The sequence below is a fragment of the Trachypithecus francoisi genome, unplaced genomic scaffold (assembly GCF_009764315.1).
Source record: "Trachypithecus francoisi isolate TF-2019V2 unplaced genomic scaffold, Tfra_2.0 Lachesis_group11, whole genome shotgun sequence".
Classification (NCBI taxonomy): Eukaryota; Metazoa; Chordata; class Mammalia; order Primates; family Cercopithecidae; genus Trachypithecus; species Trachypithecus francoisi.
This window is the reverse complement of record NW_022681456.1, coordinates 31,044,090-31,067,219: the sequence shown is the minus strand read 5'-3', so window position 1 is coordinate 31,067,219 and position 23,130 is coordinate 31,044,090. Positions and strand designations below refer to the sequence as shown.

At 35.2% G+C, this 23,130-nt stretch overlaps 2 protein-coding genes across 2 annotated transcripts in view; one reads left to right on the top strand and one right to left on the bottom strand.

The window, feature by feature from the left end:
• Positions 1-11,438, top strand: part of PARPBP (PARP1 binding protein) — an 81,339-nt gene extending 69,901 nt beyond the window's left edge. The window contains 2 exon segments of the mRNA XM_033220880.1: positions 9,227-9,362; positions 9,872-11,438. Coding sequence (XP_033076771.1) covers positions 9,227-9,362; positions 9,872-10,212 — 477 coding nt within the window. The 3' untranslated portion in view covers positions 10,213-11,438.
• On the bottom strand, positions 10,383-11,751 carry PMCH (pro-melanin concentrating hormone). Its single transcript, XM_033220879.1, has 3 exons — positions 11,440-11,751; positions 10,892-11,090; positions 10,383-10,622 (listed from the first exon to the last, which is right to left on the bottom strand). Exons 1-3 carry the CDS (start codon positions 11,686-11,688, stop codon positions 10,573-10,575), a joined length of 498 nt encoding a protein of 165 aa, XP_033076770.1. The 5' UTR covers positions 11,689-11,751; the 3' UTR covers positions 10,383-10,572.
• Positions 11,752-23,130: the final 11,379 nt, after the last annotated feature.

The window sequence follows — 23,130 nt, the reverse complement described above, 5'->3', positions numbered from 1 at the left end:
CCAGTACCTCAGTTGAAAATGCAGAAATCACCGGTCTTCTGTGTCGCTCGCGCTGGGAGTTGGAGACTGGAGCTGTTCCTATTCGGCCATCTTGCTCCGCCCCCCTCCTCAAGAAATTTTTTAATTTCCTTTTTAATTTATTAAGCACTTTAAGTAAGTCATTATAAGTACCCTTATACCTTTTTATTAAATGATTTCAAGGAGATACTTCCTTAAATCCCTGTAAATTAATTGGTTTTATTCTTTACAACTTGGTTTAGCAGTATTTTGCACATCAGGCACAAATGAAAAGTCATATATACAGGTCTTTGCCTTATTCTGAGTCTAATGTTTACGGCATATTATATGAATGTCTGAGTAATCATCATTTAGCCAGTCAATAACTTAAGTGTGCTAATCAAGAAAATACTGTACCTTTAACATGGAACAGTTGGGACAGTGAAAGTCAGGACTTGGTATAAAAAACTGGACTGGCTAGAACTCACTTATTTTCATAGACACCCAGGTCGTAGTCCAATGCCCATGGTATTAGAAAATTATTTTATTTAACCCCATGGTATTAGAAAATTCAAACTTAAGCCCTATGGTATTTGAAAACTCTGAGTACATCTAAATTAAAATTATGGATTGAGTTTAACTAATAGAATTTTCTTCCCCTGATACTTGAAATGAGTACAAAATAATAAAAACTAATAAAAATAATCAGCACCAAGTAAGAAAGAATAATGTAATCAGATGCAATAAGCTTAAAAGATGATGGTCAGGGAAAGAAACTGAAGATTTCAGAGTGAAGAGGCATTGAATGATTTAGCAAGTTTATTTAGTCCTAGTCCCCGGATACAGAGCTAGTGAATTAGCAAAATTCTGAGGATTACCACTAATATTTCCAAAACTGAGAACTAAGGTGTGCTTTCTTCTTCTTCTTTTTTTTTCTTATTCGTTAGAGAAATAGTAGAAGTGGCAATGGAAGAGAAATATAGACAAAATGTGGAAAATGAACCCTGGGATTTACACACTGGAGAAATAAAGGCGCTAGTTCTACCTACTGAATTGGGGAAATTATCCAAATGTTTTCCTTCCACTTGATTGAAATACACTCCTAGTGAGATGAAGTGAAACTTCCTTTGGTATATACAATACCTAATAAACTCCTAGGGTGCAGAACCCAGAAATTTTCATAGACTACCTGTCTCCTCAGATGAGTTCAACTTCTACCTCTACTGTTCCTCAAGCTATGGAAAAGTGAGGGATAACAGAAAAAAATGCAACTTTCAAAATGTAACTCTGAGGAGAAAATAAAATGCTGTCAGATAAGGAAGGAACAGAATCAAGTTGTGACATGGAGACTTCTTTTTTTACTGAAGATATAGTACGTCATGGTAGAACACCATTCTCGCTACAACAGCAAAACAATAAAAGGCAGGTAAGTTGGGAAAAATATATTTTAAAGATATAGGAGAGCTATATAATCAAATAATTTTTTAAAAATTAAAAATCTGGACAGGATAACATCCTTCTGATGTGAGAAGTCTATTGTCAGCTATTTTCTTCCCTGGGATTTGTTGCTACTTTTGAATATGAGCTGAGGATTGGTGTTGGCCCATGTAAAGGAACTCTATTGAGGAACAGAGAAACCACCAAAGTGTTTGGGTGTCTTGAGGGGCTGTCAACAAATTGGAAACTTCAGGAGTCCTAAATGCAGTTATTTTTACCTAGGACACACACTCTGGATTTTGTAGTTATGTGGGGGGTAGGGAGCGTTAATACAATAGACTAAAACCACCTTGATTCCACTTGAGAAGTGGGACCTGCCTCAGACACATGGCTGGTCTTTTTTTTCAAGGTATTTGCCATATTTGGAAATAAAGTGGGGTGGGTGATCACAGAACACAGTGCGAAAACCCCTGAAAAACAGACTGAATCCCCCAGATTTTAGGCCAGAGGTGATAGAGATCCCTACAAGGCTCTCAGTTGAAAGCTTAGAAGGAACACACCTGAGGAAAAGGTAAAAAACAGAAGTCAAATGTGAGTTAATGAAAAGTGCAACCCAGCTCTGAAACAGCTCATTCCTTGATTGTATTGAGGTTATCAGTCTTTCACTGTGTCTGCCTAACAGTGAAAAGGAGAACTCTTCTTGCTGGAAGAGGTCATCTGTTAGCTTTTAGAGTTCCTTTATGTACAATATCCAGCATGAAATAAACTATACTGGACATGAGAAATGGCAAGATGATTTGTTCTTTAATAAAGAGAAAACATTTAACAATAGAGGGAGACCCACAAATGATCCAGATATTGAAATTTACTGGCAAGGAATCAAAAGAAATTAACCTATAAAATTAATTGGAGGAAAAGATGGTCAAAATATATGAAAAAATGGAGAATTCCAACAGAGAATTAGAATCGATGACATAGAACAAAAAGACAATGTTTTTCCAGAATTGTAAAAACATCTAAAATTAAGACCTTGTTAGATGTGGTTAGTAGAAAACCAGACACAGCATTAGGTAGGATAAGTGGACTTGAAGATGGTACGTTAAAAAAGATATCCAAACTGGAGAGAAAAGAGAGAAAAAAAAAGCAAAATAGAAGAGCAGGACACAGATAAAAAGTCTAACGTTTGCCTAATTGGAGTCCCAGAATGAGAGGAGAAAATAAGGTAGAAACAATATTTGAAGATATATTGATCATAATTCTTTCCAAAGCTCAGTTCACATCAGATTACTACCTAGCATTTAGAAGAGAGGGTGAACCAATGCAGGGTTTCCTTTACAAGTATAAAGTTGCATATGGGTTCCAAATGTGTGGACCCAGCAAACTACAAAATGTCCCAGAGTCCTTTGAGAATCCATCTGCAGCACATGAATATGCCACAGGGCATATAGACTGTAAAGCTTTGTTCTAGAGCAGTGCTCTCCAGTAGAACTTTCTGTGGTGATGGAAATGATCTGTGTTTGTACTGTTCGTTACTGAAGGTCCTAGTCACATGTGGCCATTGAGCACTTGAAATGTGGCCACTGCAACTGAAGAACTAGGTTTTAAATTTTATTTAATTGTAATTAATTAACCACACATGGCTAGCACATTAAACAATGCAGTTCTAATGGATTAAAGATATACTTAAATGAAATAACTAGAGACCCATATTAAGTGGAGGAAATAATAAGAGATTAGAATAAGTAGGATTTGAATAGGCAGAGAGAATGAAATAGAGCATTTCAAACAACCGATGATGAAAGTATTAAATTGCCTTGATGTTGTAAAGAGAATGTGTATAGGCCGGGCGCGGTGGCTCAAGCCTGTAATCCCAGCACTTTGGGAGGCCGAGGCGGGCGGATCACGAGGTCAGGAGATCGAGACCATCCTGGCTAACACGGTGAAACCCCGTCTCTACTAAAAAATACAAAAAAAAAATCTAGCCGGGCGAGGTGGCGGGCGCCTGTAGTCCCAGCTACTCAGGAGGCTGAGGCAGGAGAATGGCGTGAACCTGGGAGGCGGAGCTTGCAGTGAGCTGAGATCTGGCCAGTGCACTCCAGCTTGGGTGACAGAGTGAGACTCCGTCTCAAAAAAAAAAAAAAAAAGGAGAATGTGTATAGGGTAGTTGCGAAAAAAGAACAACAGTGAATAAATAATGTCAGGGAAGATTAAGGACAGTATGCCTTTTATGGTAGGAGGAATAGGGTAATTTTTTTTGTAGGAGTTTATTTTAAGGATGTGTATATGAGAGAGAAAGGCAGAATATTTAAGAACTCAAAAGTAAACGGTGGATATTAAGCAGCTTAAGGAATTCAGCTGCATAGTTCTTTGTACTTAAATGTGATTTAGGTTTTCTCTGCATATATATTTCTCTCTTGTTTCTGTACCAACTGGTTTCTTTACCCTATTGAACAGAGTAGAGTTTACTCTGAACATATTTTTCTACCTCAAAGCTTGTGTTCCTAGGGTGATATAGCTGTTCTTTTCAAGTCTACTTACTTTTTTAAAAATTATTTTGGATACATACTAGTAGTACATTTTTATGGGCTACGTGTGGTATTTTGATACAAGCACACAATTATCATGTGGTTACCTTATAGAGTTTATTCTCTTTTTCCGCCTCCAAACTTTTGCTTGCTCATGGCTTCTGTTCCCTCATAGCTCTGCTTGCATATACTTGTTATAGTCTGTTGTAATTTTACTTCATTAATTAATTCATTCAAAAAACAATAAGTACCTCCTGGATACCAAGTTCACTCCTAGGCACTGGAGATATATCAGTGAAAAAAAAAAAAAACAGATAAAGCTTCCTGCCCTAAAGGACAAGACTTCCCTAAATGTTTGTACAGCTGAGATACAAGAATCTAAATGGAAGCCACTGGCCTACCCTGAAGCCCCTTCAACCCTGATTTTGTTTCATACTTTGAAGGACACTCTCCCAGTAGGTATATATACCCCACAGCCCATCACGCTTGCCATAAACAGTCAGCTCTTGAACCTAAAGGAAGAGGCCAGTGCCAGCCCAGTGCCGAGGGGTCCCTGAAACAGGAACTATAAAGGCGGTCATGGTTTCCTGGTGAGCATGTCTGAAGCCCTGGGGACTCCTCACCTTGTAAGGAGGGGATGGCAACCGGAGGACCACAGCTGGCCATCAGTTGTCAAACTGTAAGGGTTTTACTGCTGATGGAGTTTATATTTTAGTTGGGAGAAGCAGACAATAAACAAAACAAACAAGTGGATTATATGGTATATTTGAAGGTTATCAGTGCTGTGGAGTGAAATAAAACTGGGGCAGGGGCTAAGGAAAGTGGGGTTCCTTTGTGTGTGTTTAGGTTTTAAATAGCCATAAGTAGGAGTCTCCTTGAGAAGGTGACATTCAGCAAAGTCTGTAAGGGAGTGAACAACATTTTCCATTAGAATGAAAAAGGAATGTTTGTATTAAACTGAATTAAAATTGAATTTGTTTTAGCTGAAATAATGGGATCAGGATTTATTGAGTACCTACTAAGTGTCTGATGTTTATACTAGATATTTTATATCCCTCATCCCAATTAATCCTTGCTCAACTCTAGAAGTCATCATTTTGCAGACCATACAGCTAGTAAGTAACAGCGCAAGGGTTTATAGTCAGGTGTCAGACTTCAGTGTTTATGCTATCTTCAAAGAGTAAATAAAGGCATGGCAATTATGATGAAGGGTCATAAAACGATAATGTTACTACTTAGGTCAAAAAGATTCTTTTTCTGCTATTTAGCAGGGTAAATGGAATTTCACCAATGAAGAAATGGATTATTTGATTTATATACAAATTAATATGTCATTAAGGATATAAAATCTCTGTTCTTTTGAAAATGTGATAATGTAAAAATAAGATAATTTAGAATATTTTTAGTTACATATTTACTAGGTATGTTGAATAATTTCCTTTTTCAAACTTGCTAATTTATTTATCATATAATGGGGGTACAGAACTTTCATTTTCTTGTTGGTGCAGCTAACTCTGAGAGTGTCTATGACTTTTCAGTGTTTTGACTCATTCATTTTAATTTAACTGGAGTCAGGCTTTCCTATGTGAAGTACTATTTTCCTCAAACGGGGAACTTACTAATAATTTCAAATTAAAAAGAGCTTGTGGCAAAAGGACTTTTCCAATTCTTGGCAAGTGTGAAGTTCATTGCAATTATGCTGTGGATAGAAATCTTTCCAAAGGGGGGAAATCACTCTACAAAGGCACACTTTCAATCCATTTCTCTCATGTGACTTGAACACGAAATGATTTTAACAGCCATGTGTCAATCTGGACATTATTCTTAGTTGTTTAGTACTTCAAAAGCACTTTCAAGAGGGAATTGTTTTGCTTATTCGTGATTTCAGATCAAATACACAGAGAGATTTGGAAGATTTGCAACAGGAAGTAATCTCAGTTCTATGTAGCCACTAATCTTGTGTAGAAAAATTCAGCATTTATGAACAAAGGAAAAGCAGTCTCTTTTAAGTTATAAATATCAGCCAATATAGGTTGCATTGTTTAAATAATTAAAATGAAGAAGCTGTTTGTAAGTTCATTTTCTTGAGCTGCATTCCTAGAATCATTTTAGAATTGGCCTGGTTCTGAGACACCTAATTGAACAGATCTTTTTCTTACAAGAATACCCTCTTCCTACATGTTATTACGATGATAGTGATATAGTGTCTGCATAGATTTCTGGAGTCTATATAACCTTGACATAAGTTAACTGCATCCAATTCTGATAATTCTGTGAGGTAAATATTCCCATTGTATGTGGATAAGTGAGAGGTATAATGGTTTCCCCAAAGTTATCTAGTTAATAAGTAATAGGGCCAGTATTAGAAGCCAGGTCTTCTGACTGCAAATCTGACGCTTTTCCCGTCACGTCATCTTACCTTTTTGTGCTGTTTTCTTAGTTGGACATCACACTGTTGGCTCCGTCAAGTTTGTATCTATTTAAATCTCTAGGTCTTTTACATATGTTGTTTTTAAGTCAGGTTCTCCTCATCCTATACATCTGTAATTGATATTTTTGAACTTAAATACTGAACTTTGTTTATCTCCATCCATTTTCATCTTATTATTTTCTACTTATGGTTCTAGCCTTTTGAAATATTTTCAATCTTGATTCTATTATCCAATTTATTTGTTATTCCTTCCAGCTGTTTGTCAATAGCAAATTTTATAAGTAGAATGTCTTTGAAGTTGTAGAAGCCATCCTAGTAATTTCTAGTATACGCTGTGCTTATCACATAGTTGGAACTTAATAAGTGGTAATTGGTTAAAAAAAAAGTGATTTTTTTACAGGACAGGGAAAAGGAAATCTGCATATAATCATTTATGAAAAGAAAAAACCCTCAATATACAAAGGGGGGAATTCTGTTGTGTTTATTTCTCATATTTTAATACATTTATAAATAATATTTTTCATGGTAGAAAAAGTCATTAATTATTTTTCTTTTACATCTGAATTTGTTTTCAGTACTTCAGGAATCCATTGCCTGTGATGGTAGTTTTCTGAAATTTTACTGTGGTCACTGAGGATTCTAGAATTTGTCTATGGAGGAGCCTGAAATGAGGAAATCTAGTTGTAAGGAGAGCTATCACACTTATTTTGTGACTATTTGCACAGCAAGCAAAGATTTTTTTACCTAGACTATATGTTAAAAATTAACAAAAGTAACGAAACATTCTAAAGAAATTTTTATTCATGCTAAACATGAGATTGAAGAAGCATTAGTTTTCTGTACTAAATAATATAATTATTATTTAGTATTATATTTTTATTTAGCATGTTTTATGGGTGGTGCTCATGAAGGTTTTGCAGTGAGAAGCTAACATCTCCCAAGCTAACTCTAGCACTACTGGGGTACAAAGAGTGATCCAAGCCAGCCACTCAGCATCTATTTGCCTGCGTGGTCTTACTATATTCTTTATAACTCTTTATAAGCAATAAGTTTATAATTCTCTATAAGCCATAACTTTTGTGAAGTGAAAATAACGTGTAAAAAGATAATGTCAACAGTTAGTACTGGTATTGCAGATGGAAATAAAAGTTCATGGATAATGCTACTATTATGTAGTATAACATAGAGTCAATTTTATTAATAAAACTTATTTAAATAGGTTTATCAAGTGCTTTAAATCTGTAGTTATAGGATTAATAAAGTCCAGAAAGAACTAAAATCTTCAGTTGTATATAGGGCATCTTGTGGCAGAAGCTATATAATAAGTGTTGCATTCATAGGGATTCATTAAGGTAGTGGGTTGTAGTCCCATTCATTTTTGAGAGTCCATTCTGTTCAACTTTTTAAAAAATAGTTTTTGATCTTGTATATTTTCACGTTTATTTTCAGTTTTGTACATTTTTATGCTTAAATGGAAGGTAAAACTCCAATTGTCTAATGCTTCATGTAAGCACATGAAACATAATTTTTAGTGATCTGGGAGATGGAGACTGTCACAGACCTCATTAGTCAGAAACAAAATGTGTCATCCTAATAAAACTTGCTTTTATGAAGCAGCTGGACAAGCGATTATTCTGACCTTTTCTAAGCTGTAGTCAGTAGATTTCACTGCCATTATCTTTACAAACATCTGAGTGAATTAATGCATCAATCTCTGAGTATATAACATAATATACAACTACTGAATGTATAATGTAAAGTCATGCTGTTTTAGATTTCATGACTGTATCAACAAATACTCTGTAAGTGGTAATCAGGGTAATGTAGTTACATTCGAAGTGTTAAATTTTTGAATTATTGAAGTCATCTTTATTGAATTATGTATTTGAAACTTTTGTCTATTTCATAAAACGATTTCAGGCGACTTCTATTTGGAGACATCTCTCCATTAAACCTGAACGGTATTACACACCATCTGTAACTGTTGAAATTGGTATTATTTATATAAGCTACTTTGTTCTAAAATTAATTTCTATCCCCCAATAGCTCACTGATTTATGTTTGTGGAATACATTTCCAAAACTACTTTTTTTGGCATCCTTTTCAATGGTCAAGAATTAAGTTTATCTTTGTAATTTTCTCCTATTTATGTAGAAAGTTAGGCCCTCCTATTTGATGTTTGAAGATAAATGCAAGAGTATATTTTGAATTTCTGACCATTAAGTCACTTGGTCAAATCTTTCTAGAATGATATATTGAATCCTCTTTCTTGTTTTCCTAAATGCCCGAGAAATAATGTCTTTCCTATATCATTTTGTTTTATCTTGTAGTTTATTTCTTTGCTAGTTTCCTGTTTTTGATTGACCTCACCTAGTTCTTTTCTTCGTTTTAGCATTTCTTCCCTCCCTAATTTCCTGAATTTTATGCTATTTTTTCCAAGAGTTGTGTTCTTCTTAGGATGAAGAACTTGTATTTTTCTATGATTATGTGTATCACCTGTATTGTTATTTTACTTACAATAAGATGCTCCAAAGCAGCGCTGACACAGGAATGTGTAACAAAGCCCTGCAGAGAGTCTAAAATTGATTGTTTTGTAACTGTTACCAAAAAATAAAAATAAAAAAATACATAAAGCTAGTATTTTGGAAAAGAACAAAAATGCTAGCCATAGCAATGAATGAGTTTGCAAACTATGAAATATAAAAGGTTAGAGGTTCTCAATGAGTAATAGAATTTCTAAGGGAAATTTTTATACCTTGATTACTATAGAGTGTGTGTCCATCTAGATGAAGAAATAAAATAATGAATAAATTGCATATTTTCTTTCTGTTACCAGCTGAAGCAAACTTTAATTAGATCCCAATTTGCTTGTACTTACAAAGATGACTACATAATAAGCAAGGATAATTGGAATAATGTTAATTTAGCATCAAAGCCTTTGTGTGTGCTTCACATGGAAAATGACCTTTCTGGTAATTGACCTTATTTATGCAATTAAATAACAATTTAATTCTAGTCTACTAATTAGTTTTAACTTAAGTAAGATTAGATTATTTTTGCAAAGTACTGTGAAATGTGAAAGGTTATATTTGTAAAGACCTCAGTTTATTTAAAAAGTTAAATCTAAGTACAAATTTATGGATAGGAATAGGACATAGTTTGATTTAACTAAATGTATTTAAGAAGTAATTTGTAGCATATGTTTAAGGATTAAATGTCATGCATTCAAACAAATATTTGTTAGTAGGGCTGACAAGTTGATTACTGGCCAAGGTTAACTCAGAGGTGCTATGGTAAAATGAAAAGTAATGGGATAGTAATGTAGCTGTATTTGTTAATCATATAATTTATAGCATTATTTTACTTTAAAAATAAACATTTGAATATTCTTTAGCCATTTTTAAAGTTTATTGTAAATTTCTCGTGAATATTAATACTAAATATTATATAATTCCTTTCCGCTTTTTATCTTGCATAACAGAGGGTGTAAATTCATCTGTTGGAAGATCAACAATTGGAAAGAGTTTTGGAAATGTTCATCTGGACAGAAGTAAAAATGAAAAAGTATCAAGAAAATCAACTAGTCAGACAGGAAATAAAAGCTCAAAAAGGAAACAGGTGGATTTGGATGGTGAAAATATTCTCTGTGATAATGGAAATGAACCACCTCAATATAAAAATGTTAAAATACGTAAGAAATCAAATGATTCACAGAATAAATTGTACAGCAAACTAGCTAAAGTAGCAAAAAGTAATAAATGTACTGCCAAGGACAAGTTGATTCCTGGCCAGGCAAAGTTAACTCAGTTTTTTAGACTATAAATTTGTGTCTTCTATGCTTTAGGTTTATGTATCTATAAACCATTCACCAAAGACATGCTTAATTTTTAAGAGATCAAGGTGTACATTATGATGATTTATTATTTTGGTCTACAGTGTATGTAAGGTTAGTATGTTAAGCATTGTTTAAAAATACTAGTAAGTCATAATTATGCAGAATTTTCACAAAGTTTAATGCACAGTAAAAGCATATCATTTCAGTTACTGATACATCTTAACACTACTTTCTTTTAAAACAGACATTTAACATGGACAAGTTATAGTAGCATTAGGGGCTTCTCCTCCCATTGACAATTAAATGCTTTTATTTTCTTCTGAAAAGATGATGTGGACCAACAGGTATCAGACTTGCCAACAAGGTCGGTAGACTCTTCCCAGCATACATCTGAGCACTGAAGGAAGAAGAAAGTTTAAATTGTTTAAAGGACTATGATTATCACACAAAATTTATTAAGAAAAAAGAATGAATCTAGCATAACTAATTCTGAGTAAACCAAAATGATAATAATTAATTATTGCTATTCAATCCCACATTTTTGGCAGGTGTAATTGAGCCATGGTCTTGTTTGATTTTGTTATGATTGCATCCAAATTCGCTTTAACTCAGAGTTCTGTTTAATGGTGGTAGGACGTAGAATTGAATTTTGAAAAGACTACTCACTGTCAAAATCTCTCCTTCCTATAGGAAATTTAGCTGAGTTTTCTTCATCCCCAATTTCTCTCTTTTCTTGTGTTGATTCAGTATTCTGAACTCCATTTTCAGCTGGAAAAGCTACAGATCCTTTTAGTGCAAGATAAGGTTTTATAGCCAGATTCAGTGGCAGACCATGATTTAAGAAATTATGTTTGGAGCCTGTGTTCTGTAAAGAGAAGGTTGATTTGTTTTTTAGCTATCGTATTCAGAGTGGAACTTTAATACAACTGTATAATATTCTTGTTGATCAATCCAAAGATGCTCTGCACTGTTTTTGACTCTTTAAAAATACCTTAGATGCAAATTTATAGGAGAAAAAAAAAAAACTTTCAGATAAGAGGGTTTTCCAGGATGGAAGAACTACCTGGCATGTAAGAAATGTCATCAGTTGTCCTAATGCATATTGTGACTGCATATACTTCTGTTTATAAAAGTATTAGTTTTACTTTTCAGAGAATTTGTAAGAATCATTTAAATTTTCATTGAAATAAATGACAAGTCACATTGCCACTTACCTTTGAAATTTTGTTTTCCTCTTCGTTCATGAAACTGCTCTCATCGTTTTTATATTGTTCCAGGGAAGGAGCAATAACTGATTCTTCTGCAGTGTCTTCCTTCTGAAAGGCTTTCCCCAAGCTGAATGTATTAAATACCATGTCATCGTCTAAATTTCTTATGGACTTGGATGCTGAAAGTAAAATACCTTGAGAAAACAAAGAAAAAGTTAGTATTAATATGTAGGAAGAAAGATTCATTTTTGCCATTCTTAGTTTGATGTTCGCATACAGTCAAACAAGAAAGAAAATGAAAAATTTCTCAGTCAGCCTGGTTGGCAAACGATTCTGTATCTTTATATATTTTCCAGCTTGAATAAAAAGTACTTCAAAGAATTATACTTTTCATCATTTTAGAAATGACTCAACAGATTGAGGCTAACCTTTATGCAGCTGCTAATACCTATTGTTTTGGTTTTAGTGGCACATTATTTTGAGTGTGAATTTTCTCAGCATCTGATTAAGATCCTTGGTAGAATGCTTTCTGTTGAGTAGATTATAGTCTCTTGAAAATGGGTTGTTATTAAAGAAGACCACAGGACATCAGGCTCTCTCTATATTATTGTTTCCTTCCATGTATTTTCTGATTAAGTAAAGATATTAAAACTCAAGTTATTTCACTCAAGGATGATAAGGATAAAGTTTTATTTCCTTTTAATCCTGATTAAACTGAAATAATCCTCAAAAGGGATTTTCTTTTATAAATACTTGATATAGTCTTTGGTGATTAAGGTACATATGCCTGTCAGTGTGAACAAAAAGCCATTCATGCTATATCAAAAATTGACCTGTCAGGTGTATTTTATCTCTGCATTTACAAAAGAATAATAGGTACAAATATTTATTAATGAATTTAGCAATTAATGAATAAGTCCATGAAAATAATATTTGTGTGCCCATAAACATTACTTTTGGATGATGAGTGTATATTGTATGACTTTTAATTAAACATTTCAGAGTTAATTTCTAATTTTGACCCCAATAAGTAAGATAATACATTCTTTTATATGTCTTCTGGTACATATATGTAAGAATTTTTCTAGAGTATATTTCTCAGTATGGAATTGCTGAGTCATGGAGTATGTATATGTTCAGCTTTACTAATGCCAAAATGTTTTCCCACATAGTTTTGTGCGATTTGTGCCTCCGATAAACAGGGTATGAGAATTTCCATTGTTCTATGTCCTAGCTGACTCTTAGGCATCTCATTGTCCTTTTAATTTGTATTTTCGTAATTACCAAAGAGGTCAAGTGTCTTCCTATATGTTTATGAGCCATTTATGTTTCCTCTTATGTTAAATGCTTTTTTTTTTTTTTTCGCTTTGTCCATTTTTCTATTGGGTTGCCTTTTTCTAATATATTTATGGGAGTTCTTTATATATTCTGGATATTAATTGTTAGTTATATATATTGCAATTATTTTCTCGGTTTGTGACATATTTTCAACCCCTCTATGGTGTCTTTTGGTGAACCAAACTGATTAATTTTGATGTTAAATTTTTTTCTTTTTTCTTTATGGCAACTACTTTTAATGTGTTGTTTTTAAGAAATCCTTCTCAATCCTTAGATTATTAATGTGTTTTCATATGTTTTCTTCTAAAAGTTTAAATATTTTGACTTTCATGTTTAGGTTTGTAATTCATCTGTAATTTTGTGTATGATGTAAGATAGAGATGTAATTTTACTTTTTCCAATGTCCTTATGTATTTCTCGAAGAATTCATCCTGTCCGCACTAATCTACAGTGCCATCTCTGCAGTATATCAGATTTCTATATATGTGTGGGCTTCTTTCAGAATGTTCTATTCCACAGCCAAATCTACAGTATTAATATAACTTTAAAATAATTTTTAATACTTGGTAGGTCAAATTTCCCAGCCCTCTACTCACCCACATGTTTTTCTTTTTCAGCAGTTCCTTAGGTATTCTTAGTCATTTATTTTCCATATAAATCTTAAAATCAGCTTTTCAAGTTCTGTAAGAACACTTGACAGGATATTAAGGTTCAAGTTAGGTATCCCTTATCTGAAACACTTAGGACCAGAAGTATTTTTGGATTTTGGGATTTTTTTTCAGAATTTGGAACATTTGCATTATATCAGTTAAGCATCCCAAAATCTGAAATCTGAAATGCTTCAGTGAATATAAATTTTTTTAGCATATTGTTAATGCTCAAGAAGTTTCAGATTTTGGAGCATTTTTGGATTTGGGGTTTTCAGATTTGGGATGCTCAACCTATAATCACATTGGTTTTAAAGATTAATTTTGAAGAAGGATTGATATCCTGAAGGTAATTTATTATCTATGAGCATGGCATTTTTCTATATTTGCTTGGATCTTCTTTAATCTTTTTTTTCTTCTCTAATCTTTTAATGACATTTTCTTTTCTTCATAAAAGTCTTGCATACCTTTGTTGAGAGAATTGTAATTCTTTATCATTTTAATTGAATTTCTTATTTTTGGTTATTATAAATTGTATTTTTTAAAATGATATTTCTTACATTATTGCTGGTATGTGCATGTGCATTTGGCTTTTGCATAGTAGTTTGATAACAGAAAAAACTTTCCAAACTCTTTTTTTTTTTCTTTTTAATAGTTTATAAATGTATAGATTCTTTGGAATTTTGTATGAAGACAATTGATATAAATGATATAATAATGGCATTTTATCTCTTTCTCCTCCGTTCATCTATATTGTGATTACATGTCTATGTGTCTGTTCGTGTGTTCATACACACTGGCCAAAGCCTCCAGTAAATACTGAAAATGGAGATAAGAGATATCCTTGCAGTGTTACTGATTTTACAGGTAATGATTTTAATGCTTCACCATGGAGCATAATGTTTGATGTAGGTTTCTTATAGATACTTGTTATAAAGTACAGGATGTTCTTTTCTATTTCTGGCTTACTAATAGTTTTTATCATGAATTGTTGAATATTATTGAATGCTATTTTTTGCATATATTGAGATGACCAGATCATTTTCTCCTTCAGGCTTTAGAAATATTAACAGATTTTTCTAATGTTAAACTAACCATGTGTTCATGAAAGAAACCTTTAAATTATTGGATTCGGCTGGGCGTAGTGGCTCACGTCTGTAATCCTAGCACTTCGGGAGGCGGAGGTGGGTGGGTCACAAGGTCAGGAGATCAAGACCATCCTGGCTAACATGGTGAAACCCCATCCCTACTAAAAATACAAAAAAAAATTAGCCGGGCATGGTGGCGGGCACCTGCAGTCCCAGCTACTCGGGAGACTGAGGCAGGAGAATGGCTTGAACCCGGGAGGCAGAGCTTGCAGTGAGCCGAGATCGTGCTACTGTGCTCCAGCCTGGGCAACAGAACGAGACTCCATCTCAAAAAAAAAAAAAAAATTATTGATTTCAGTTTGGCAATATTTGATTTAGTACATTTTACGTTTTTATGAATAAGAAAGATTGATTTGTAATTTTCCTTTTTTATATTGACTGGTTTGATATTAAAGTTGTACTAATTTCATACATTTGAGGCAAGATTTATCCTTCTTTCTTTTCTCTCTTGTTAGACTTTGGGTTTGGTGTTTTCTTGGTAGGATTTTTGTTGTTAAGAATTAATTTACTTTCTTCAGTAGCTGTAGGAACATTTAGCTTCTCTGTTTCTTTTTTAGTTTGTTTTAGGAATTTACATTATTGTATAATATTTCTATTTCACTTAAGTACATTTTATCTGAGGTAGACTTAACTGTTGATTTTCTCGGGGACTATTAAGATCTTTCTCAGTAAATGTTTTGTGAGTATAATTATAAACAAAGGACTCTGACATCCCTTGACTTTTTTGATCTTAGAGCTTCCTTATCTTTTTAATATTGTTAGTTGTGCCCTACTTTGTTTCCCTTGGTTTGAACCTGGTTTGGATGTGCCTGTTTAATCTATAAAAGTCCTTGTTAGGCTGGACGCAGTGGCTCACACCTGTAATCCCAGCACTTTGGGAGGCCGAGGTGGGTGGATCACCTGAGGTCAGGAGTTTGTGACCGGCCTGGCCAACATGGTGAAACCCCATCTCTACTAAAAATATAAAAATTAGCCTGGCATGGTTGTGGGCACCTGTAATCCTAGCTACTTAAGAGGCTCAGGCAGGAGAATTGCTTGAACCTGGGAGATGGAGGTTGCAGTGAGCCAACACAGTGCCATTGCACTCCAGCCTAGACAACGGAGCAAGACTGTCTAAAAAAAAAAAAAAAGTCCTTGTTCTGGGAGGGTAATAAATATTAATAATTATGTATTTTGTTTTACATTTCCGCCGGAGGAATTGGCTTGACTGATCTTCACTCAAAATTGGGACCAAATCCAAATGATTTTGATGGTTTAGAAAAGTTAATGCTTTATTTTGTTTAAACTGTCATAGCCTCTGAACATTATGAGGTTTTGCCATAACCATTTAATTATGGAGATAGTTTCCGATTTTTTTAATGATAACTTTTAAAAAAACAAAAATTGGTTACTGTGATGTGCAGTGGAGCATAGCAGACTTCTTTTTCATTGATGCTGAAAATGGAATGTCCCCAAGTAGTAGAAGGGAACTTTGGAGAGGTAAAACTATTGCTAGATAGGTTTGGGTGGTTCAGTAAACCTTGCAAAGGCAAAAGGCTTATATCAAATATGATCTTCTTTTTCTGTAGAACTACTGCTGACACTACGTATTTGTAAGTCACTTTATTAAAGTTCTCTTTGCTCCAATTAACACATCTTTGCTATGTGTCGCTGGTAAATTAAATGTCAATTGGCCATTGGCTTACTGAGAATCATCATTTCTTAGTGGCTAATTGTATGAGTGTAAAAGCCAAGATTGCTCACTTATATAAATTATCAAAAGATGTAAGAAAAGTTAAAACTCCTTCTCAGATTTCTATAGTACACAACCCATACACTTTCACCTAGAGTTTACCATTAACGTTTCACTTCTATCCTTCCATCCCTTTATTAATCATCTTATTCTTTTAATTCATTTAAAAGTATACTGCATATATCAGTATGCTTTTCACTAAATACTTCAACATACATATCATTAACTGGAATTTAATAGGATCACTGGAATTTAATAGTTGTATACAGCCTTCTGTTTTTATGATATGCCAAGATCATTTCTGACTCAAGACTTTTTCCTTGATATTCTGTGTCAGGAGCATCTTTCTCCTGTTATTTATCTAAGCATTTATCACTCATTATCGTGAGGCTCAGCTCAAATATCATGGTTTCTGAGAGTGCTTCCTTGACCCCATGAGCTAAAGGAGCCCCCTTCCTGCTCATTCTTTCCCTATTCCTTTCACTCCTTTATTTTCCTCACTGGGCTTCTGTCTAAAATTATCTTGTTTACATGCTTATTGTCCATCTGCCCTAATGCCAATGAGGGAGATTGTATCAAGAACAGAGTATCAAGAACAGAGTCTGGCACATAGTAGCCTTTCAATAAACATGTAATACATGTATGAATTATTTTTTCATTAAGAGAACAGATGGTAGAAAGTATGATAGGTTCTAGAATATGATAGAGTATTTATTTGTTACCTAGGTCTGCTGTGACAGATTACCACAAACTTGATGACTTAAGGCAACAGAAGTTTATTTTTCATTGTTCTGGAAACCAAAAGCCCAAAATCAATGTGTGGACAGGGCTGTGCTTCCTCCAGAGGCTCTAGGGGAGAGCCCTTCCTCATTCACTTTCTTGTGTTAGCATCCTCTACTCTGTCTTCAATGACCTTCTCTTCCTTGTATCTGTTCCTAGTATTCCTCTGCCCCTCTCTTATAAGGATTCATGTGATGGCATTTAGGGCCCACCAGGATTATCTCCTCGTCTCAAGATCCTTAGTCACATCTGCTAAGAGTCTTTTAAGGGTACCATTCAAACTGAATAAAGAAAACTACAGGACAATATCCCTGATGAACACAGATGCAAAACCCCTCAACAAAATACTAGCAGACCAAATCCAGCAGCACATCGAAAAGTTGCTTCACCATGATCAAGTAAGTGTCATTTCTGAGATGCAGGTTGGTTCGACATATGCAAATCAATAAATATGATTCACCACATACACAGAATTAAGAATAAAAACCATATGATCATCTCAATAGACACGGGAAAAGCTTTCAGTAAAGCCCAACATCCCTTCATGATAAAAACCCTCAAAAAACTAGGCATTGAAGATACATACCTCAAAAAACAAGAGCCATATCTGACAAACCTACAGACAACATCATATTGAATGGACAATAACTGGAATCATCCCCCTTGAGATTGGAATAAGACAAGGATGCCCACCCTCACCACTTCTGTTCAAAATAGTACTGGAAGTCCTTGCCAGTGCAATCAGGCAAGAGAAAGAAAGAAAAGGCATGCAAATAGGAGAAAAAGTCAAACTGTCTTCACTGGTGATATAACTTGATACTTAGGAAACTAAAGACTCTGACAAAAGGCTCCTGAAACTCAAGCAGCTTCAGTAAAGTATGAGGATACAAAATTAACATAGAGTAGTTTGTGGCATTTCTATACACCAGTAACATTCAAGCTGAAAGCTAAATCAAGAATGCAATTCCATTTACAATAGACACGGATACACACACACACCTAGGATACATATAACAAAAGAGGTAAAAGATCTCCTCAAGGAGAACTACAAAACACTGCTGAAGGAAATCCTAGATGACACAATGGAAAACTATTCCATGCTCATAGATTGGAAGAATCAATATCATTAAAATAGCCATACTGTCCAAAGCTATCTACAAGTCCAATGCTATTCCTATCAAGCTATCAATATCATTTTTCACAAAACTAGAAAAGACTTCTAAAATTTATATGGAACAACAACAACAACAAAAAGCCCAAATAGCCAAAGCAATCCTAAGCAAAAGAACAAAGCTGGAAGCATCAAATTACCTGACTTCAAACTATACTATAAGGCTACAGTAACCAAAACAGCATGGTACTGGTGCAAAAACGGAAACACATAGACCCATGGAACAGCACAGAGAACCCAGAAATAAAGCTGCACACCTACAGCCACCTGACCTTCATCAAAGTTGACAAAAATAGGCAATGGGAAAATGACTTCTTATTCTATAAATGGTTCTGGGATAGCTGACTGGTCACATGCAAAAGAATGAAACCAGACCCCTATATTTCACCATATACAAAAATTAACCCAAGAGGTATTAAAGTGTAAGACCTCAAATTAAAAGAATTCTAGAAGAAAACCTAGGAAACATCATTCTGGAGATTGGCCTTAGGAGAGAACATATTACTAAGTCCTCAAAAGCAATTGCAGCAAAGCCAAAAATTGATAAGTGTGACCTGCTTAAACTAAAGAGCTTCTGCACAGCAAAATAAACTATCAACAGAATAAACAGCCTACAAAATGGGAGAAAATATTCACAAACTATGCATCCAACAAAGCTCTAACATCCAGAATATATAAGAAACTTAAAACAGTTGAACAAGCAAAAAACAAACAGCCCCATTAAAAAGTGGACAAAATACATGAACAGACACTTCACAAAAGAAGACATACAAGCAGCCAACAAACATTTAAAAATGCTCAACATCACTAGAGAAATGCAAATCAAAACCACAATGACATGCCATCTTATACCAGTTAAAATGGGTATTATTAAAAAGTCAAAAACCAACAGATACCGGCAAGGCTATAGAGAAAAAGGAACGCTTATACACTGTTGGTGGGAATATAAATTAGTTTAGCCCCTGTGGAAAGCAGTTTGCAGATTTCTCAAAGAACTTGGAACAGAACTACCATTTGACCTAGCAATCCTATTACTGGGTATGTATCCAAAAGAAAATAAATTGTTCTACTAAAAAGACTGTACTCATGTGTTCATCACAACGCTATTCATCATAATAAAGACATGGAATCATCTAGGTGCCCATCAATAACAGACTGGAAAAAGAAAATGTGGTATTATACACCATGGAATACTATGCACCCATAGAAAGAAACAAAATTATGTCCTTTTTAGCAACATGGATACAGCTGGAAGCCATTATCCTAAGCAAATTAACACAGGAACAAAACCAAATACCACATGTTCTCATTTATAAGTGGGCTTGAAACAGGTACTTGTGGACATAAAGGTGCTAACAGTAGACTCTGGGGACTACTAGAGGAGGGAGCAAGGGAGGCAGGGGGTAGGGGCTGAAAAATTGTTGGGTACTATGCTCAGTACTTGAGTGACTCAAGTAATAAATATGCACATGCATGCCCTGAATCTAAAAAGTTGAAATTATAAAAATAGTAAGATATTTTTTAAAAGGTAGCATTCACAGCTTCCAGGGATTCAGTGTGAATACTTTTGGGGGCCATTTTTTGGCCTGCCAGAAGTATAAACATTATCAACTCTAGTATGTGATAGGCAAAACAGTATTATATGCTATATATCATGCTGTTTAAGCTCTCTGTGCCTACTTCCTCTCCTGAAAAGCGCAGATACCAATAGTACCTATTTCCAAAGGTTGTTATGAGGATTGGTGTTAGTACCCAGTAGTTTCTATGACATTAGTATTCAATAAATATCATTACACTTGTTAAGCAATGCCTACTGAACATTTTCTATGTGCCAAGCTTTGTCTCAAGCACATGTCGTGCCTTAGCCAACTTAGTCCTCACAACAATCCTATGAGTATAGACTGTCACTTGCTCAAGGTCATATACCTAGTAAGTGGTGGTGAGATTGAAACCCAGACACTCTGTTCCAGGAGTCTGTGCTCTTAACCAATCCAGATGTGGCCTTTCTGAATGATGCTACTGTTGTTTTAAAATAATTGCTCTAGGCTGGGTGTGGTGGCTCACACCTGTAATCCCAAGACTTTGGGAGGCTTAGGCAGGAGAATTGCTTGAGTCTAGGAGTTTGAGACCAGCTTCAGCAACATGGTGAGACCCTGTCTCTACAAAAAAAAAAAAAAAAAAAAAAAAAGCCAGATATGGTGTCACGTGCCTGTGGTCCCAGCTACTTAGGAAGCTGAGGCAGAAGGATCGCTTGAGCTCAGGAGGTCAAGACTGCGGTAAGACATGACTGTGTCACTGCACTCCAACCTGGGCAACAGAGCAAGACCCTGTCTCAATTAATAATAATAATAGTAATTGCTTCAGGGCCAGGTGCAGGGTCTCATGCCTGTAGTCCCAGCACTTTGGGAGGCTGAGGCTGGAGGACCACTTCAGTCCAGGAGTTCAAGACCAACCTGGGCAATAAAGTGAGGCCCCATCTTTACAAAAAAAATTTTTTTAAATGGCAGGCCTACTGATGTGCACCTGTGGTCCCAGCTACTTGGGAGGCTGATCTGGGAGGATCACTTGAGCCCAGGAGGTTGAGGTTGTAGTGAGCCATGATTACACTAATGTATTCCAGCCTTGGCAGCAGATCAAGACCCTGTCTCAAAAAAAATAAAATAATTGCTGTGAAATTTCTATTAACATTTTTGGGAAAACCAGAGGTTTCTGTGTGACGTGAATCGCAGAGAAGAAATCATGAATCTATAGCCTTGTATTAACATGACTTCCATTTGTTGATAGAGTGATTTATTAGTCTCAAGACCTTTGAAATGGCACAAGAATTGCTTGAACAGATTGTAGAGACATCCACCCTTCTTTGGAGATTTAAGTGAGTAGAACCAGTTAGTGTGCCTCTTCCTGTTTCTCACCTTGCTCGATGCAGAATGAACTTGGTGTATATCCACCAGAAGCACCTGCTTATCTACTGTTTGCTGTCATTGCAGGTCTCTGTGAGATTAGCTGTTAATGAGTTGTATGTAATTTTATAACTAACTGAATTAAGAAAAACCTTTGTAAGATTCAGTATCTGCTTCAGGTCATTGAAATGTAAAATTGGAATGTAAGCTGAGGGCAGGGTATTTTTTTTCTGTTTTATTCCATTTATTCCCTCACCACCTTTGCCATCCACTGTCAATAGTTTCTTTTAAATTTAGCATCCAGAGTAGACTTTTGACAACGCAAATCAGATCACTTCATTTGTTCATTAAAAACCTTCAGCAGGTTTCACATTATTCTTAGGATTACATTTAACGTCCTTATGCAGTAATCTCCAAGCCTCTCCTTGATCTGGTACCCTCTTTCCATCTCTAATCTCTTCTTTAACACTCCTATACTTGCTTACTCAGTCCGAGGTACATTGGCATATTTGCTGTTGCCTGAACATGCGAATTCCTTGAACTTGCTGTTTCCTTGCCCGAAACTCTCTTTCCTCAGATATCTGCCTGGCGTTCCTCTTAACCTCCCAGTCTTGTCTCAAATGTCATCTTTTCAGTGAGGCCTTGCTTGACCAGCCCTTTCCCTCACTACATCCTGCTCTCCACCAATTGATTTTTACTTATCCATATAACTTTTATCCCCCGTGTGCTATATATTTTACTTATTTCTTGGTTCATTGGCTGTCTCCATCCACCAAAATGTAAGCTCCATGAGGACAGGAATTTTATTAATATCAGTTTGTTCATTGCTATACCTCTAGTGCTTTAAACAGTATTTAGCACACAGTAAGCATTCAATAGATATGTATTGGGCTGGACACGGTGGCTCACGCCTGTAATCCCAGCACTTTGGGAGGCTGAGGCAGGTGGATCACCTGAGGTCAGGAATTCAAGACCAGTCTGGCCAGCAGGACAAAACCCCATCTCTACTAAAAAGACCAAAATCAGCCAGTCATGGTAGCATGCGCATGTAGTCCCAGCTACTCATAGGCTGTGGCAGGAGGATCACTAGAATCCAGGAGGCGGAGGTTGCAGTGAGTCGTGATCAGGCCATTGCACTCCAGCCTGGGTGACAGAGCGAGACTCTGTCTTCAAAAAAAAGTATTGAATAATTGAATGAATGTTCCGCAATGTAACAGTCCCGTTAGCTATATAGCATTGCTTGGGATGCAGTGTGGCCTGCTTGTCTCACTATTATGGAGATATTTCTATGGATTTATTTGTATTATTAGTGATTGAGTTTATAATCCTAACTTTTAATATTGTGTACTTCAAATGCTGTTGATTTTCTAGATAGCCAAAGATGGCTAAACTCTCTTCTGCCCTTCTTTAACTACAACTTAGAGAAGTGGCATTTCCATGCAAGCAACCTATTGACCATCTTTACTGAATATCTTTTATTTGTGTATATTTTGGGAGTAGTGGGGAAAAGGGACATTTTAATGGCAAAACCTAAGTTAGGGCCCCATTCTCTACTTGAAACTCTAGAAATTTTTAACTGAATTTTTAATAAAAATTAACAGAGGCTTTGTAGAAAAAGATAAGAATGGGGTAGCATGGAGTAGTTGCACTAGCCACATTTCAAGTGCTCCAGTGCCACATGTGGTTAGTAGCTACCATATTGGACAGTGTAGATATAGAACATTTTCATCATTACAGAAAGTTCTATTATACAGCACTGCTCCAAGCAGTAGGAACTCTGAACATTGAGCTAGATAATAAGATATAATCATTTTATGTTTTGTATCCACAGTGGGGAAATGTAAGGAATTGTGTCTTGTAATTCTCTTATACTGTACCTTTATTTGCTCAACAGATGTTTGTTTTGCCTCTAATAATATATACCAGGCACTCTACTAGGCACTGGGGATTCAGGGATAAACACGATGGCCTAACACCTTTC

Coding starts and splice junctions, on each gene's coding strand:
- PMCH (XM_033220879.1), bottom strand. CDS start 11,688: ATGGCAAAAATGAATCTTTCTTCCTACATATTAATACTAACTTTTTCT. Junction 11,091..11,439: donor AGGAAAACAAAATTTCAAAG/GTAAGTGGCAAT, acceptor TTCTCTTTACAG/AACACAGGCTCCAAACATAA. Junction 10,623..10,891: donor AGGAAGGAGAGATTTTGACA/GTGAGTAGTCTT, acceptor TTCTTCCTTCAG/TGCTCAGATGTATGCTGGGA.